Raw genomic sequence first — 18182 nt, forward strand, 5'->3', positions numbered from 1 at the left:
GACACTACACTCCAGCTTGGGTGATACAGCGGGACTCCATTTCAAAAAAAAAAATAATAATAAAATAAAATAAAATATAAATAAATAAATAAATAAATAAATAAATAAATGGTGCTGTATTCCCAGTACTTTGGGAGGCTGAGGTGGGTGGATCACTTGAGGTCAGGAGTTCGAGACCAGCCTGGCCAACACAGTGAAACCCCGTCTCTACGAAAAATATAAAAATTAGCCAGGCGTGGAGGCAGGCACCTTTTAACCCAGCTACTTGGGTGGGTGAGGCAGGAGAATTGTTTGAACCCGGGAAGCGGAAGTTGCAGTGAGCCGAGATCATGCCACTGTACTCCAGCCTGGATGAGAGTGAGACTCTGACTCAAATAAATAAATAAATACATACATACATACTAAAAACCTACAAATGTTATACCAAATAATGAAACTTCAAGCATATTTCCTTTAAGACTGGGAACAAAACAAAGATTCCCACTAACCCTTTTATTGCTTCACTCAGTCTAGAGGTCCTTCAATGCTATATGAACAGAAAATGGAATAAGAGGTGGGAAGACTGGAAGGAGTAAGATAAAGTTGTCATTTTTCATAGATGATATGATTATCTACCTAAGAAAAACGACAAAAAAAATCACACAGTAGTAGAGTAAGAAAGTTCAGCAGGGGTGTGATATCCAAGATCAACTTAAAAAAATGGCGGTTCCCTAGAATAACCAGAAATAACCAATTATAAATATGATTAAAAATAAAGTTTGGCACCGCATATTCTCACTCATAGGTGGGAATTGAACAATGAGAACACATGGACACAGGAAGGGGAACATCACACTCTGGGGACTGTTGTGGGGTGGGGGGAGGGGGGAGGGATAGCATTGGGAGATATACCTAATGCTAGATGACGAGTTGGTGGGTGCAGCGCACCAGCATGGCACATGTATACATATGTAACTTACCTGCACATTGCGCACATGTACCATAAAACCTAAAGTATAATAATAATAATAATAATAATAAAAGAAAAAAAAATAAAATAAAAAAAAATAAAGTTTGGGTGTGGTGGCTCGTGCCTATAATTCCAGCACTTTGGGAGGCCGAGGCTGAGGTCAGGAGTTCGAGACCAGCCTGGCCAAAATGGCAAAACCCCGTCTCTACTAAAAATACAAAAATTATTCGGGCGTGGTGGCATGTGCCTGTAATCCCAGCTACTCAGGAGGCTGACACAGAAGAATTGTTTGAACCTGGGAGGCGGAGGTTGCAGGGAGCCGAGATGGCACTATTGCACTCTAGCCTGGGGGATAGAGCGAGACTGTGTCTCCAAAAAACAAACAAACAAGGGCCGGGCGCAGTGGTTCATGCCTATAATCCTAGCACTTTGGGAGGCAAGGCAGGCGGATCACCTAAGGTCAGGAGTTCGAGACCAGCCTCAACATGGTGAAACCCTGTCTCTACTAAATATACAAAAATTAGCTTAGCGTGGTGGCATGTGCCTATAATCCCAGCTACTTGGGAGGCTGAGGCAGAAGAATCGCTGGAACCCAGGAGGCAGAGGCTGCAGTGAGCCAAGACAGTGCCACTGCACTCCAGCCTGGGCGACAGAGCGAGACTCCATCTCAAAAAAAAAAAAAAAGATTAAAAATAAGATACCATCACAGGCCGGGCGCGGTGGCTCACGCCTATAATCCCAGCACTTTGGGAGGCCAAGGCGGGTGGATCATCTGAGGTCAGGAGTTTGAGACCAGCCTGGCCAACATGATGAAACCCTGTCTCTACTAAAAATACAAAAAAATTAGCTGGGCGTGATGCTGGACACCTGTAATCCCAGAGGCTGAAGCAGGAGAATCGCTTGAACCCGGGAGGTGGAGGTTGCAGTGAGCCGAGATTGTGCCATCGCACTCCAGCCTGGGTGACAAGAGCAAAACTCTGTCTCAAAAGAAAAAAAGATACCATCACAGTATCAACACAAACTCTAAAGTTTCTAGGAATTAACAACTTAGGCAAGAAAATAAGACATCTATTGAGAAAAATGTAATTTTAATAAAACACACAGAAAATAATCTGAATAAATGGAATCTATTTACATTCTTAGAAGGAATAACTAATACTATAAAATGGACAATTCTTCCCAATTAGCCTATACATTTAATGCAATCCCAATAAAAATTCAAGTTGAATTTTTCAGAAACTCAAAAACTTAAAAACTTTAAAGGCCCATAAATAGTTAGAGTCAACCTTTAAAAAAAAAAAGAATTTGTCTTATTGGGTGTTGAGATATAGTACAGATATCACTATAGTAATAAAAACATTGTAGTGTTTACACAAGAGTAACAATCAGACCAATGGACAGAGAACGCAGAGACAAACCCATGTGCAGACGGAAACAATATGTGATAAAGTTAGCAAGAGAAATCAATTCAGAAAGGACAGACTGTTTAGTAAATGATTTTGAGAAATATGCAGAATTTCTCCATATTTAGATCCCTACCTAAGACCATACAGAAAGACAGTTTGTACGTGACTTAGAGATCTATTATGTGAAGGAAAAATTATAAAGCTAACAGGGAAAAAACAGTAGATCTCTGTGACTTAGGAGCAGGAATAGATTTTCTAAATGGAACTTCAAACTCCACAGCAAAAAAGTGATGAATCTGATAACACTGAACTTAAGAATGTCTATTCAACAAAGAGTACATGGACAAAGTTAACAGAATGACTCAGGACTGAAACTGATAAAGCATTAGGAACAAGAATATACAATGAAATCCTACAAACCAAATAAGAAAACACTGAAACCCCCAAAGAAAATAAGAAAAGGATATGAATGGGCAATTCCAAAAGCAGAAACCCCCAGGAATTAACAGGCACATGAAGACAAGGCCAAACTCATTAATAACCATAGCAATGCAAATTAAAGCAATGAAATACCACTCCACACTCAGTAAACTGGCAAAAATTGTAAAGGCTTGGAAATGCCAATGCTGGAAAAGTCAGAAAGGCATATATAGGAACGCTCATGCATGCTGGAGGAGGAGAGCCAAGTGCAGGCTTGCTGGGAACAATCTTCTCCTATAGTACTTAGTCTCTAGTTTTTATGCATGATCTGAGGTGGCACGAAGAAGGAAGCAATCTGGATGTCTACCACGTAGATAACTACAAAGTACAATGAAGTGGGTGCAGAGAGAAGTTGAGGTAGCTAAAAGTAATAGAGAAAACATGCCCATAGCTGCATCATTTACAGAAATTAAAAATCCAGTGCTACATATTTTAAGGCAACCCAACAAAAAGAGCATCTATATGAACCACAATGGAATGGTATCCTATGGGAGGGAGGCCAATGGGGATAAAAGGGTATAAATAAACATATAACTCAATCATAGTAATGTGACAAGGATGAATAAAATGACTAACTCATCCCTGTATAGGTAAGATCCAAAAATAATCCCTTCCAGTGAAAAAACTCTGACCAAGAAGATTCTCAGTCACACCATGTTGCCATTCAGCCAGGTTACCACCCAAACTTAGGGAACACCAGGAGTAAGGTCAGTACCCGAGTCTCCAGGGTGTTAATGGCCTTAGCCTGGCTGCTTCTGGCTGCCAAGAGCTGTTGTCTGGTATCCTCCAAATTCTGCTCAGCAAGTGTTTTCTGTAAGTTGGAAGAAGAGTAAAAGAAGACTGTCATTCCTCAACTGAATAAGTATTTACAGATTATCTACAACATACTGTGATTTGTGCTAGGCACAAGAGACACGAATACATTTTTAAAAATTCAGCTAATTGAGATATAATTCACATATCATAAAGTACACAGATAAATTTGAAATAGTCCCTTGACCTTGAGGCTGGAACAAAAGACCAATAAAAAAATTACACAATAGAGTACAGTAAGTGTCCACAAAGAGGAAGAAGCACAGGGTGGGAGATACTCCCTGCCACAGGGCAGGTAGGCGGCTTTAGAACTCACAAGGTGGTTAGGGTTCAGGGAGCCTCCCAGGCAGGGGGATGACCAACGGCAATGTGAACAGCCTGCTACGTTGAGGGAACTACAACTCCTCAGAAGCCAAAATGATGATAGGTTTAGGTCAAAAAACAAGACTAGAAAGATAGGCAAAAGGGCCAGCTCATGAGAAGCTTTTGAATGTTGCAAAAAGGAGTTAGAACTTGATTCTGTAAGCAACATTTTTTAAAGTAGAAATTCTAGGCCGGGTGCGGTGGCTCACATCTGTAATCCCAGCACTTTGGGAGGCTGAGGCGGGCAGATCACTTTAGGTCAGGAGTTCATGAGACCAGCCTGGCTAACGTGGTGAAATCCCATCTCTACTAAAAATATTTTAAAAACTAGCTGGATGTGGTGGTGGGTACCTGTAATCCCAGCTACTCGGGAGGTTGAGGCAGGAGAATTACTTGAACCCAGGAAGCGGAGGTTGCAGTGAGCAGAGATTGCACCACTGAACTCCAGCCTGGGTGACAGAGTGAGACTCTGTCTTAAAAAAAAAAAAAAAATGGGGCTGGGAGTGGTGGCTCATACCTGTAATCCCAGCACTTTGGGAAGCCAAGGTGGGCAGATCACAAGGTCAGGAGTTCGAGACCAGCCTGACCAACATGGTGAAGCCCCGTCTCTACTAAAAATACAAAAAAATTAGCCGGGTGTGGTGGCGTGCACCTGTAGTCCCAGCTACTCGGGAGGCTGAGGCAGGAAAATCACTTGAACCCAGGAAGCGGAGGTTGCAGTGAGCCAATATCACACCACTGCACTCTAGCCTGGGCAACACAGTGAGACTCCGTCTCAAAAAAAAAAAGAAAAGAAAATGTAGATTTAGCTGAGATAGCTGTTACTGAGATAGTTGTTAATCTCAGCTAGTTGTACAGATTTGAGGCCTTGCTCCAAGCCTAAAGAAATCAGAATTTCTGAGGGCAGGGCCAGAGATATATACTTTATTTACTTATTTATTATTTTTGAGATGGAATTTTGCTCTTGTCGCTCAGGCTGGAAAGTAGTGGTGCGATCTTGGCTCACTGCAACCTCCACCTCCTGGGTTCAAGTGATTCTCTTGCTTCAGCCTCCTGAGTAGCTGGAATTACAGGCACCCGCCACCATGCCCAGCTAATTTTTTTTTTTTTTGAGACGGAGTCTCTCACTCTGTCACCAGGCAGTAGTGCAATGGCATGATCTCAGCTCACAGCAACCTCCCAGGTTCAAGCAATTCTCCTGCCTCAGCCTCCCGAGTCGCTTGGGACTACAGGCATGTGCCACCACGCCCAGCTAATTTTTGTATTTTTAGTAGAGACGGGCTTTCACCATGTTGGCCAGGATGGTCTCGATCTCCTGACCTCGTGATCCGCCCGCCTCGGCCTCCCAAAGTGCTGGGATTATAGGCATAAGCCACCGCGCCTGGCCTAATTTTTGTATTTTTAATAGAGGTGGGGTTTTGCCATGTTGGCCAGGCTGGTCTTGAACTCCTGACCTCAGGTGATCTGCCCGCCTCGGCTACCTAAAGTGCTGGGATTACAGGCGTGAGCCACCACGCCTGGCCTAGAGATATATACTTTAAACAAACTTCCCAAATAATTTCTATGCACATTAAACTTCATAATAATGATAATGGCACAATAATAATATTGATCATGTTAACAGCTGACATATATTGAGACCCTACTATGTTCCGGTTATCATTCTAAGCACTTCACGTATTGTAACTTATTTAACCCTAACAACAATTCTGAGTTTAATAGTATAATAAAACCAATTTTATTGGGAAGGAAGCAAACACAAAGAGATTAAATTACTTGCTCTAAGTCAGGGGTCCCCAACCCTTGGGCCACAGACCTTGTGGCCTGCTAGGAACCAGGCCGCACAGCAGGAGGTGAGCAATGAGTAAGCACTACCGCCTAAGATCTGCCTCCAGTCAGATCAGTGGTGGTGTTAGATTTTCATAGGAGCATGAACCCTATTGTGAACTGCGTAAGTGAGGGATCCAGGTTGCACACTCCTTATGACAATCTAGGGACGATGATGATCTGAGGTGGAACAGTTTTATTCTGAAACCACCCCCTCACCCGCCCCCACCCGACCCCATCTGTGGAAAAAAGTGTCTTCCACGAAACCAGTCCCTGGTGCCAAAAGGGTTGGGAACTGCTGCTCCAAGTCACAGCTGGTAAGTAGAAGAGGCAAAATACAAACATGGACAATCTGATTCTAGAAATCAATTTACTCCCTAGAACCCACATTACACTTACTGTAGACTGTTGAAGGGAATTGTAGAAGATGTTTAAGAGAGTGATATGGTCACCAGTGCTGAGTAGGAGGATCAGTTTGGCAGTGAGCACGGAAGACTGTGTTAGAGAGTGAAGGAAGAGAGACTATGCTGGGTAGGCCAATCTGGAGACTTCTAACATAGACTAGGCTAGATTTGCTGGAAACCCTGAAGTACAACCAGTGGCAGTGGAGATGGAGGTATTTAGTTGAAACTGACTGAAGAAAGAAAGGGAGGGTCTAATCTAGGAGGAGCCCCATGACCTCAGCTTTGTCAACTTTGTCACGGTGTGGCCAATCACTGGAACAGAAAGAGAGGAAAGAGCAGAATGTGTGCAGACAATGAGCTCAGCCTGATGAGAAAGTTCACTTGCACCACTGGGGAAGAGGCCAGTCTGCACAACAGCCTCCCTCGGGAAGGAGAGAATGCTGCCCAAGGTAATTGTTGCTTTTGCCAAGGGGCAGATGTAGCTATTTTCCTTGGCCACTGCAGAGTACAAAATGGTGGGGAAGAGGGCATTGCAGAAAGACAAGGCAGCTCAAGTGGCAGAAATCACTAGGTGTGGTTTATTGGTGATGAGATGCTATCCGTTTGTATATATCTCTGAATACAACTCTCCCTTTCCCTGAGAAAAGCATGTCACCCACAGGGGACATAAGGCTCTTTCTGATGTAAGCAGGACAAGCCAAAGTTGGAGACACTTCTTTTGTTACCATGCTGTTTGCTGGCCCTACAGCTCTGAAACTCTAGGATTTGTGAAGTCACCAGAATCAACCCTGCCTTTCCAACACCAGCCAGCCCAAAGAGAACAGAAGTTACCTCTTTCAGGAGTTCTTGCACGTGTTCTTCTCCTGATAAGTTCTGCTCTAGTCTCTTCTCCAAGGATGTGACCTTCTCGTGCAAATGTGTGATAATGTCTTCTTTCTCTCGAGTTCCAGCAGTGACCTGCAGGTGAAAGCAGAGATCACTTTATACTAGAAGCCCTCTCTTCCTTCCTTCCTGCTTTCTCTTGGCCATCACATTTTCCTGCAATTCTGTCCTCAACTGTATCCTAGAAGAACAAACAGCTAAGAGATCTTCCATGAAAATGGGATACAGAAAATGCAAGATTAGAACCTGGCAAAACTCAGGGATCCAGCTCAGACCTAGTGCAGAAAGAAGCAAACACTCTTCCCAATTAAACAACTGACAGTCTGGAACAAAGGCATTACCTACCTGGTAGAGGCAGCAGAACTAATCCTACCAAGAAGCACCCAGCCTGCAATGACCTATGGAACAATGCTCCTGAAAGCTGAGGGGCTGGATAAAGCAGTAACAGTGCTGATGTAGTGGCTTTAAGGCTAAAGAGAGAACTTCTGAAATGATGAGATTCACCTGGCTCACAGCACAGGGCCCACAGCAGAGCTGCCATGCCTCTCACACCTTGGCTCTAGACCAACAGCTGCCCGTTTTATTTCAATCTATTTTTTTTTGTTTTTTGAGACACAGTGTCACTCTGTCACCTAGGCTGGAGTACAGTGGCACAATCTTGGCTCACTGCAACCTCCACCTCCCGGGTTTACGCCATTCTCCTGCCTCAGCCTCCCAAGTAGCTGGGACTACAGGCGCCCACCACCACACCTGGCTAATTTTTTGTATTTTTAGTAGAGACGGGGTTTCACCATGTTAGCCAGGATGGTCTCGATCTCCTGACCTCGTGATCCACCAGCCTCGGCCTCCCAAAGTGCTAGGATTACAGGCATGAGCCACCGTGCCCGGCCAGTCTATCTCTTTAGCTATGATGGTAGTGGTGGTAGCAACAGGTTGGGACTAACTTGGTTCTTTTTACTGCTACTAATCTTCAACTGCTGCTTTTATTAGTCCATTCTCATACTGCTATAAAGAATACCTGAGACTGAGTAATTTATAAAGGAAACAGATTTAATTGACTCACAGTTCCACATGGCTGGGAGGCCTCAGGAAACTTACAAGCATGGCAGAAGGAGAAGGGGAAGCAAGGTACATCTTACACGGTGGCAGGATAGAGCAAGCGAGCAAGGGGGGAAGTGCCATACTGTAAAACCATCAGCTCTCATGAGAACTCACTCACTATCACAAGAACAGCAAAGGAGAAATCTGCCTCCATGATCCGATCACCTCCCACCAGGTCCCTCCCTTGGCATGTGGGCATTACAATTTGAGATGAGACACAGAGCCTAACCATATCACTGCTCAATGTCAAAGCAGAGGATCCAGGAAGCTTTGAATACATGAGTTCTTACATCCCCACTGAGGATGCCCATTCTTCCCCAGAAAAGGTTGTATGGCAACAAAATCTCACTGTGAAGACTTGTACCTGTTTACATATACTCTGTTCCCTCAAATTCCCTTATCTTACACTTCCATTGCTCCATCTCAAGCCATAAACTTTCATGTTCAGTTGTAACTTGGCCAATCTCTCATCAGGATAAGATGCAGCAACCAGGGTGTATGGTTTTGGGAAGAAGTATTTGCCATTCTGAATTCTCACAGGTGGACAACAGAGATAGTGGAGGGGAAGTCTGAAGACTAGATTTATGACTCCACAGTTCAATAAACTTTCATCAAGCCTCAACTCTATCTGTTGTTTTCTGAGGATACAATCAACATAATTCCAGCATGGAGGCTGGTGGTGGAGACAGACACACAACTAATTACAAAACAATACAATTGTGCTTCAACAGAGGGACACACATGGTGCTATGAGATATCAGATGCAAGAGGGATTAACTGGGAGAATCAGATCAGGCCTCCTGAATAGGCAAGTCCAGGTGAAAGAGGGTGGAAGAGGAACAATCATTCTGCATAAAGGGCAGCACATACAAAGAGGTAACAAACAAGTCCTGCAAGGCTAGAAGCTGGGTGAGGAGGAAAGAACAGCTGAACACAACTCTCAGGTCTGTGGCTCAGACACCTGGGCAAATGGTAACATTATGCAAGGTGGATAACACAGGAAAGAGAGCGAGTGTGACAGGAAAAAAAAAGCCAGTTTTGGCCATGTTAACCCATCTTTATGGGTCTCTTATTAATAATGTTAATACTAGCAATAGTTATAACTGTAATATAGCAGCAGCAGCTATAACAAGATTGCAGCAGCAATCTTGAAAAAGAATAACTGTAGGCCGGGCGCGGTGGCTCACGCCTGTAATCCCAGCACTTTGGGAGGCTGAGGTGGGCGGATCACGAGGTCAGGAGATCGACACCATCCTGGCTAACATGGTGAAACCCCATCTCTACTAAAAATACAAAAACAAAATTAGCCGGGCATGGTGGCAGGCGCCTGTAGTCCCAGCTACTCAGGAGGCTGAGGCGGGAGAATGGCATGAACCTGGGAGGTGGAGCTTGCAGTGAGCCGAGATTGCGCCACTGCACTCCAGCCTGAGCGAGGAGCGACACTCCGTCTCAAAGAAAAAAAAAAAAGGAAAGAAAAAGAATAACTGTTGATGTAAGAGTTGGAGAACATTACCTGATTTCAACTCTAAAGTGACAATGATCAAGACAGTGTGGTAATAGCGTAAAGACAGACATATAGGGTCAAGGGAATGCTGCAAGCACTTCCTATTATGTCTAGTCCTTACAAATGCTCTTTACCACATCCATTTACAAGGAAACTGAAGCTTAGGGACTAGCCCAAAGGCACATACCTATTAGCGATAGATTAAGGATTTAAATCCAGGTCTTCTGGATCCAAAGTCTGCATTTGTTCCCCTACACATCAATCTGAATTCAAGAGGTATAGATGACCCTTTCCAGTTAAAACCAAAACAACACATCTTACACAGGTCACTGTGTTAGGCAAAGTTAGGGACAGAAAAAGAATCAGTGGCCAAGTTCCACTTATGCCTCTTGTGCAACATATTGATATACAACCTCCTTCTCCAGGCTGGCTGATTTACTTCAGGCCCTCTACACCTCATGTGGACTACGGGAACAGCTACCAAGCCATACTCCCTGACATCAAACCTGCCCCTTTCCTAATGATCACCCTCTTCACCTACTCCCTCCTGAGTCTGGGCCTCACAGTTATAGTCCCAGAATATGGACTGCATCAAATCTGGGTGGTGGTCACTTGATTCAGACAGACATGAGTCTGAATCCTGGCTCTGTCATTGACTCCAGCTGTACGGTCTTGACAAATCATTTAGCCTTTGATGTCAGATACTCATTACTATCACCTGTAAAATAGGAAAACACTGTCTAACCAAAGGGTAGTTGTGAGGACTCAATGAGTCCCTATCTGTAAAGCACTTGAATACTGAGCTTAGGGTAAATGCTCAGCTATTCTTGTTAAATATTCACTAATGATTATTTATGGAATTTCATGTTCACTATTTAGTCTACACAACTGGCCGGCCCTGCATACCTTCCCAGCCTCATCTAGCACCGTTTCCACTTCCTTTCTAAGCGCTAACCACTTGTCTATCCTTTCGGTTCTCCCAACATGCCTTTTTTTCCTTCATTATGAATGTATTTATTGTGCCGAGACCAGCGGCTTATGTTTGTAATCCCAGCACTGTGAGAGGCCGAGGCAGGAGGCTTGCTTAAAGCCAGGAGATCAAAACCAGCCCAGGTAACACAGGGAGATCTTTTCTCTACAAAAGTAAAAAAATTGAAAACAAAAAAGGTTGAGGTTGCGGTGAGCCAAGATCGCGCCAATGCACTCCAGCCTGGGCATCAAGAGCAAAACTGTCTCAAAAATAAATAAATAAATAAATAGATAGATAAAATAAAATAAATGGCAGGGTGTGGTGGCTCACGTGTGTAATCCCAGCACTTTGGGAGGCTGAGGCAGGCAGATCAAGAGGTCAGGAGTTCAAGACCAGCCTGACCAATATGGTGAAACCCTGTCTCTTCTAAAAATACAAAAATTAGCTGGGCATGGTGGCACGTGCCTATAGTCCCAGCTACTCGGGATGCTGAGGCAGGAGAATCACTTGAACCTGCGAGGTGGAGGCTGCAGTGAGCCAAGATCACACCACTGTACTCCAGCCTGGGCAACAGAGCGAGACTGTGTCTCTAAATAAATAAATAAATAAATAAATAAATAAATAAATAAATAAACTAATTTAAGTAAAAAAAAAAAAGTAAGGTGAATTCCATGAAAATATTATGTTAAGTACAATACAGGTTAGGAAGAACATAAATTGGGAAGTCGAAAGATAATGGCTACAGTTGAGGAACTGCTATCTAGTAGAGTAAAAAATGTGTAATTCTGAACATTGTGGGTTAAATAAAAACAAAATGAAAAGAATTAAAGTAAAATTTTGTTTCCAAACTGACAGACATCTGGTAAGAATAAACTACAAAAAAATAGAAAATGCATAAATACTACTATGAATGAAGATACGGGAGCAACTAAAAAAAGAATATAAGAAATACAATGCCAAAACATTAAACTTATAGCAAATGAACAATTATGTAGAAAAATATAAATTAACAAAACTTAGGAAGAAGTATATAAACTTAGAATTACCATTAAGAAAATCTATTCAGTAATTAAAAATCTTCACAAGCCAGGCAAAGTGGCTCATGCCTGTAATCCCAGGACTTTGGGAGGCTGAGGCAGGAGGATTGCTTGTGTCCTGGAATTCAAAACTAGCCTGGGCAACATAGTGAGACCTTATCTCTAAAAAAAATTTTTTTTTAATTAGCCAGGTGTGGTACTGTAAGCCTGTAGTCCCAGATATATGGGAGGCTGAAGTGGGAGGATCACTTACACCCAGGAATTTGAGGCTGCAGTGAGCCATGATTGCACCATTGCACTCCAGCCTGGGTGACAGAGTGAGACCCTGACACACACACACACACACACACACACACAAAATACCACCATTGACAAAAATTAAAATTTTGATATGTCCCTACTATATTACTATATAATTGAGAAAAAATAAATTATAGCTCCAGGTATCATATGAATGTTTTTCAGGAGCGCAATGTTGAGCACAAAAAGTAAGTTTAGAAAAATACCTACAGAATGATTTCATTTATATAACATTAACAAGCATGGGAAACTAAAGAAGATATTGTTTAGGGATAAAACTGACAACATTAGAAAGCAAAGTAGACAATGAAGCAATCTCCAGATAGTACTTATTTCCAAAGGAAAAAGGAATGGGATGGAATAGTGAAGGGCACAGAGGGAACCTCAAAGATAAACACACTGTTATTTTTCTTAACCTGAGGGATAGCTCAGAGGGCTCATTGCCTTATTATACTTTCTATCATACTCATGTTTTATAAATATGTTTTTATATATACTCAATAAAGACAAGAAAAAAAAATTCCAAATTTACAATCTTCACACAATACCAGCCCTTCTTTTGCCCAAGCCAGAAGCCCATAAATCACCCATAAAAATACAGATTTTCTCTTCCTCTCCTCCCATATCTATTACATTAGTAAGTCTGTCAATCTCTTCAATAGTTCTTACATTTGTCTACTCATTATTATCTTCACCACCACACTTGTCAAAGCCTCCATCATCTTACGGTCGAACAACTGCAAAAGCTTCCTAAGTGGAAGACCCTCTCAGTCTCCTAACAGCCAGAGTCATCTGTTATTCTCTCTTATTCTGTATGTCACTGGCTTTCTTCTAGTTCCTTGAATGTGCTAATCCTTTTATTTGCCTCAGAGTTTTTGTTCATGCTGTTCCCTGCTTGAAATTCTCTCCCATCATCCCTTTCTCTCCAGTCTGAGCACTGTATCAAGTGTTACTTCCTTAAGTATTCTACAGCTCCAACTGGATCTGATCTATTTTTTTTTTTTTTTGAGATGGAGTTTCATTCTTATTGCCCAGGCTGGAGTGCAACGGTGCGATCTCGGCTCACTGCAACCTCCGCCTCCTGGGTTCAAGCGATTCTCCTGCCTCAGCCTCCCAAGTAGCTGGGATTACAGGCGTGTGCCACCATGCCCAGCTAATTTTGTATTTTTAGTAGAGACAGGGTTTCTCCATGTTGGTCAAGCTGGTCTTGAACTCCCAACCTCAGGTGATCCACCTGCCTCAGCCTCCCAAAGTGCTGGGATTACAGGCATAAGCCACCAAGCCCAGCCCTGATCTGATATCTTTTAATAGGATCTCACAACATCTCACAGTTTTCTTTCAGAACACTCATCACAGTTAGTAATTATATATGTGATTACTGATTAATGTCTGACTTCCCTTCTAGACTATAAGCACCACAAAGGCAAGAACTGTATCTATTTTGCTCACCATAATATTATGAACACCCAGCACAGAGCCCAGCACATAGTAAGGCTCAACTAATATTTTTAGAATGAATGAAGAAACTTACTGTGACCAGTCTGGACTTCCCTGAGCCCCATTTTTCCAATTATAAAAACAACAGATGGTTCTAATTGACATCAAAGGGTCCCTTGACTATCAAAGTTGTGGCCAGGTGCCTGTAATCCCAGCACTTTGAGGGCTGAGGTGGGCAGATCACTTGATGCCAGGAGTTCAAGACCAGCCTGGCCAACATGGTGAAATCCTGTCTCTACTAAAAATACAAAACTTAGCCCGGTTGGTGCCTGTAGTCCCTGCTGTTCAGGAGGCTGAGGTGGGAGGATTGCTTGAGCCCAGGAGGTGGAGGTTGCAGTGAGCCAAGATCACGCCATTGCACTCCAGCCTAGGTGACAAAGTGAGACCCTGTCTCAGAAAAAAACAAAACAATACAAAAACCAAAGTTGTGTATCTATTGTCCCCCTTCTTCCATGACCCCAAATGTACTCTCTGACCTTCTGCCTTTTCTGCCTCGTGCTGTCCTCCTGATCCTTGACATTCCAGTTCCTCTAGGAAGATTTCCTTGACTCCTGGGCTGGAATGTACTTCCCCTATGGCATATCTTTTGTATTTGAAAAATCTAGGGCTGAGTGTGGTGGTTCACCTCTGTAATCCCAGCACTTTGGGAGGCTGAGGTGGGTGGATTGCTTGAGCCCAGGAGTTCGAGACCAGCCTGGGCAACATAGTGAAACTCCATCTCTACAGATAATAATAATAATAAAAAAATTAGCCTGTTGTAGTGGTGTGTGTCTGTAGTCCCAGCTACTTGGGAGGCTGAGGTGGAAGGATCACTTCAGCCTGGGAGGCTGAGGCTGCAGTGAGCCGTTGACATCACTGCACTCCAGCCTGGGTGAAAGAGCAAGACCGTGTCTCAAAAAAAAGAAAGAAAAAAGAAAAATCTAGTTCATTTACTTGAGACTTCTTGTTTGAGCATCTCTTTTCTTGTGATTACAGTAGGTTTGAGTTCTATAATGAAACTGTAAGCCTCTGAAGGAAAACAATGTCTGTATTGAGATTTTTAGTTCATTGAGGGTAGAAAGCCTGTATCACAGTCATTCATTCATGTATATATTTAACTGGGTACTCCTTATTGTGAGGCAGCAAAGTGCAGTAGAATAAGCATGAGTTTTGGAGTAAGACTTGGGTTAGAATCCAACTCTGTCACTTACTGTTATAACTGTGAACGAGGTCAATAACCTCTCTTAGTTTCCACTTAGGTATCTGTAAGTATGATAATACTTAGCTAGAAGGGGTATACAGACCTCCATTGACAAAATCTTACTGTACTGTAATTATGCTGTAAGGCTCTGTCTCACTTGAGATCAGCATTTCTGAAAAGATGAGGGTAGGGTGGATGGCACTGCCGAATAGGGGGTGGTTCTGTGATGTGAGAGGAAGGGCTGGATGTCAATGACTGAAGGATGCTATTGGCATTCAGAACCCAGAGGCCAGGAATGCTAAATGTCACGCAATGCAATAGACGATCATACAATACGAGTTGTTCTGCTCAAAATGCCAATAAGAAATATGTCATTGGGAAATACTACTTTATTTATATTTATTTATTTATTTATTTTATTATTTTTTTGAGACAGAGTCTCTCTCTGTCGCCCAGGCAGGCTGCAGCGCAGTGGCGCAATCTTGGCTCACTTGCAACCTCCACCTCCCAGGTTTAACCGAATCTCCTGCCTCAGCCTCCCAAGTAGCTGGAATTACAGGCGCACGCGACCACGCCCAGCCTTATTTTTATTTTTAAAGATAGTCTTGCTCTATTGCCTGGGCTGCAGTGCTGTGACATGGTCATAGCCCACTGCAGCCTTGAATTCCTGGGCTTAAGCGATTCTCCCACCATAGCCTCCCAAACAGCTGGAACTACAGGTGCACACCACCACACCTGACTAATTTTTTTTTTTTTTTTTTTTTTGGTAGAGATGGGGTCAAGAGGAGGACCTCATGTGATCCTCCTGCCTTGGCCTACCAAAGTGCTAGGACCACAGGCTTGAGTCACTGTGCTGGGCCTGAGAAACACTACTTTATATTCAATAATATTATCGTTCATCTTTATATTCTCAGAGTTTAGCACAGCCCTAATGTAGAAACAAATGTATGTCAATGAAATGAAAAAACAAATTGTAATGACATCATTTGATTATGTGCCATAAAACAAACTGGATTAGAGCCAAGTATGTCAAAGGTACAGCCCTTGTCATGTCAGCCACTACTGTTGTATTTTTCATGCTCAAGGTCCATTATGTGCTTAAAGACATATTTGAGTCAGGCCAGGCACGGTGGCTCACGCCTGTAATCTCAGCACTTTGGGAGGCCGAGATTGGTGGATCATGAGGTCAGGAGTTTGAGACCAGCGTGGCCAACATGGTAAAACCCTGTCTCTACTAAAAATATAAAAATTAGCCGGGTGTGGTGGCAGGCGCCTATAATACCTGGGCAACAAGAGCAAGACTCCAACCCAAAAAAAAAAGAAAAAAAAAAGAGACATATTTGAGTCGACCAAATGGTGTACTTTGAGAATTTCTGACAGGAAAATACTGACTACTTCTGCTAAGCAACCCTTGTTCAGCTGTATGGCCATTTCCATCTGAGTGCAGCCTGGCTAGTACAGGAAATGGAGCCATGTGGACTGCATGAGAAACATATGTTCAGTAGCCACTCTCAGGCAGAAATTTCTGAAAGAGTTAGTTTTTATGAATCTTAGAAATCCAGGTCTTCTCCTCATATTCTACTTACCTTTTGCAAATCAATGGAAAGCTGCTGAATGAGTGCTTGGAGCTCTTGTTCCTTTTGTTCCAGGGCTGTGATCTTACTTTCTGCACCTATTTTTGAAGCTATCACGTGATCTCTTCATCAAAAGAAAGCAGACAATGAATAAATTTGGATATCTCATCTAATATACAGTCTTCTGCAGGAATGCTTCCTTCTGTGTCAGGGCTACAAGCATCATTAGCCACATGCAGGTTTTCAATGGAAAAAGCCTCGGCTCTCTCTGAAGCAGGAGCCCAAAGAGAAGAAGTCCACCCTAGTTTAAGAAAGAAATCCTGACCTGCCTTTCCTTAGTCTTATTAATACTTTACAAACTAAAACCACACTGAATTGCTCAGCACGGCTGGAACTGTCCTGAGTTTCAGCAGCTGAAGGGGAAAATGGGTTGGAGGTGGGGTGGGGCCTGAGTCCTAGGCAGGTAAGGATGTATCCAGAAGCTTTTGCCAGCACTGGAATCAGAAAGTGGTGTAATGAACAATGGGGAAAGGTGGGCAGGCTATAGCCAGAACTACACTAACACCTCTTCCCAAGGGCCCCACAGACCAAGCAAGAACCTCTGCTCTTCCAGCGTTGAGTAGTGTCTCTGCAATTCTTCTAGCTTCTGGCTTAAGTCTGATGACATCTGATTGGAGTTCATCAACTCCTCCTGGGTACGACTAAGTTCTCTGGTTCGTGCCTCCAATTCTTGTTCCATTTTCCCTAGACTTTCTTCTTTTTTTAAAAGCTGACACAAAAATACAAAGTTTCATTGGGCTATGCTAAGAAAAATACACTTAAGATCGGGCATGGTGGCTCACGCCTGTAATCCCAACACTTTGGGAGGCCGAGGCAGGTGGATCACTTGAGGTCAGGAGTTTGAGACCAGCCTTGCTAACATGGCAAAACCCTATCTCTACTAAAAATACAAACATTAGCCGGGCGTGGTGGCGGGTGCCTGTAATCCCAGCTACTCGGGAGGCTGAGGCGGGAGAATCACTTGAACCTGGGAGGTGGAGGTTGCAATTAGCCAAGATCGCGCCACTGCACTCCAGCCTGGGTGACAGAGCTAGGCTCCATCTCAAAAAAAAAAGAAGTAAAAAAGAAAAATACACTTAAAAACAAATCTGGGCTGGGTACAGTGGCTCACGCCTGTAATCCCACCATTTTGGGAGATTGAGGCATGCATATCGTTTGAACCCAGGAGTTTGAGACCAGCCTGGGTAACATGGTGAAACACCACCTCTACAAAAAATACAGAAATTAGCCGGGCATGGTAGTGCACCTGTAGTCCCAGCTACTCGGGAGGCTTAGGTGGAAGAATCCCTTGAGTCTGGGAGGTCGAGGCTGCAGTGGGCCATGATCATGCCACTGCACTCCAGCTTGGGTGACAGAGTGAGACTCTATCTCAAAAAAAAAAAGAAAAAGAAAGAAAGAAAGAAAAGAAAAAAAAAATCTAAGCTTGTCAGGCATGGTGGCACACACCTATAGTACATGCTTACAGTCCCAGTTACTTGGGAGGCTAAAGTGGGAGGAGAGCTTGAGCCCACGAGTTTGAGGCTGCAGTGTGCTATGATCGCACCTGTGAGTAGCCATTATACTCCAGCCTGGGCAACACCGTGAGACTCCACCTATTTAAAAAAAAAAATGTGGACCAATAGCCAAACTTCTATAACATTTTTGTGGGCTTATAAGAGAATTTATATACCCATTAGTTAAAAAAAAAAAAACAAAACAAAAAACAAAAAAAGAACATTTCAAACAGAACTTTTCTATTTTAATAAATTTAAAAACATACAAATATGATTAATATCAAATATGATTAATATCAAATATTACTGGTGTATGTTTATCAGCAATTAGAGAGTGATGAC

General features: G+C 43.0%; 1 protein-coding gene across 14 annotated transcripts in view; it reads right to left on the reverse strand.

Moving 5' to 3' along the window:
- Positions 1–18182, reverse strand: part of GOLGA1 (golgin A1) — a 62617-nt gene that overhangs the window by 26041 nt on the left and 18394 nt on the right. For 8 of the 14 annotated variants that reach the window (XR_010136593.1, XR_010136594.1, XM_024252807.3 and 5 more), the window contains 4 exons: positions 16887–17056; positions 16300–16411; positions 7074–7199; positions 3551–3646 (listed from right to left, as the gene is read on the reverse strand). Coding sequence is in view for 10 of the 14 variants with exons in the window: in XM_024252807.3 (XP_024108575.3) it covers positions 3551–3646; positions 7074–7199; positions 16300–16411; positions 16887–17056 (504 nt within the window). In the remaining 4 variants the exon portion in view is untranslated. The remainder of the gene's footprint in view (positions 1–3550; positions 3647–7073; positions 7200–16299; positions 16412–16886; positions 17057–18182) is intronic. The other 6 variants (XR_010136595.1, XR_010136596.1, XM_054520614.2 and 3 more) reach the window with 1 other exon arrangement.

The sequence above is a fragment of the Pongo abelii genome, chromosome 13 (assembly GCF_028885655.2).
Source record: "Pongo abelii isolate AG06213 chromosome 13, NHGRI_mPonAbe1-v2.0_pri, whole genome shotgun sequence".
Taxonomy (NCBI): Eukaryota; Metazoa; Chordata; class Mammalia; order Primates; family Hominidae; genus Pongo; species Pongo abelii.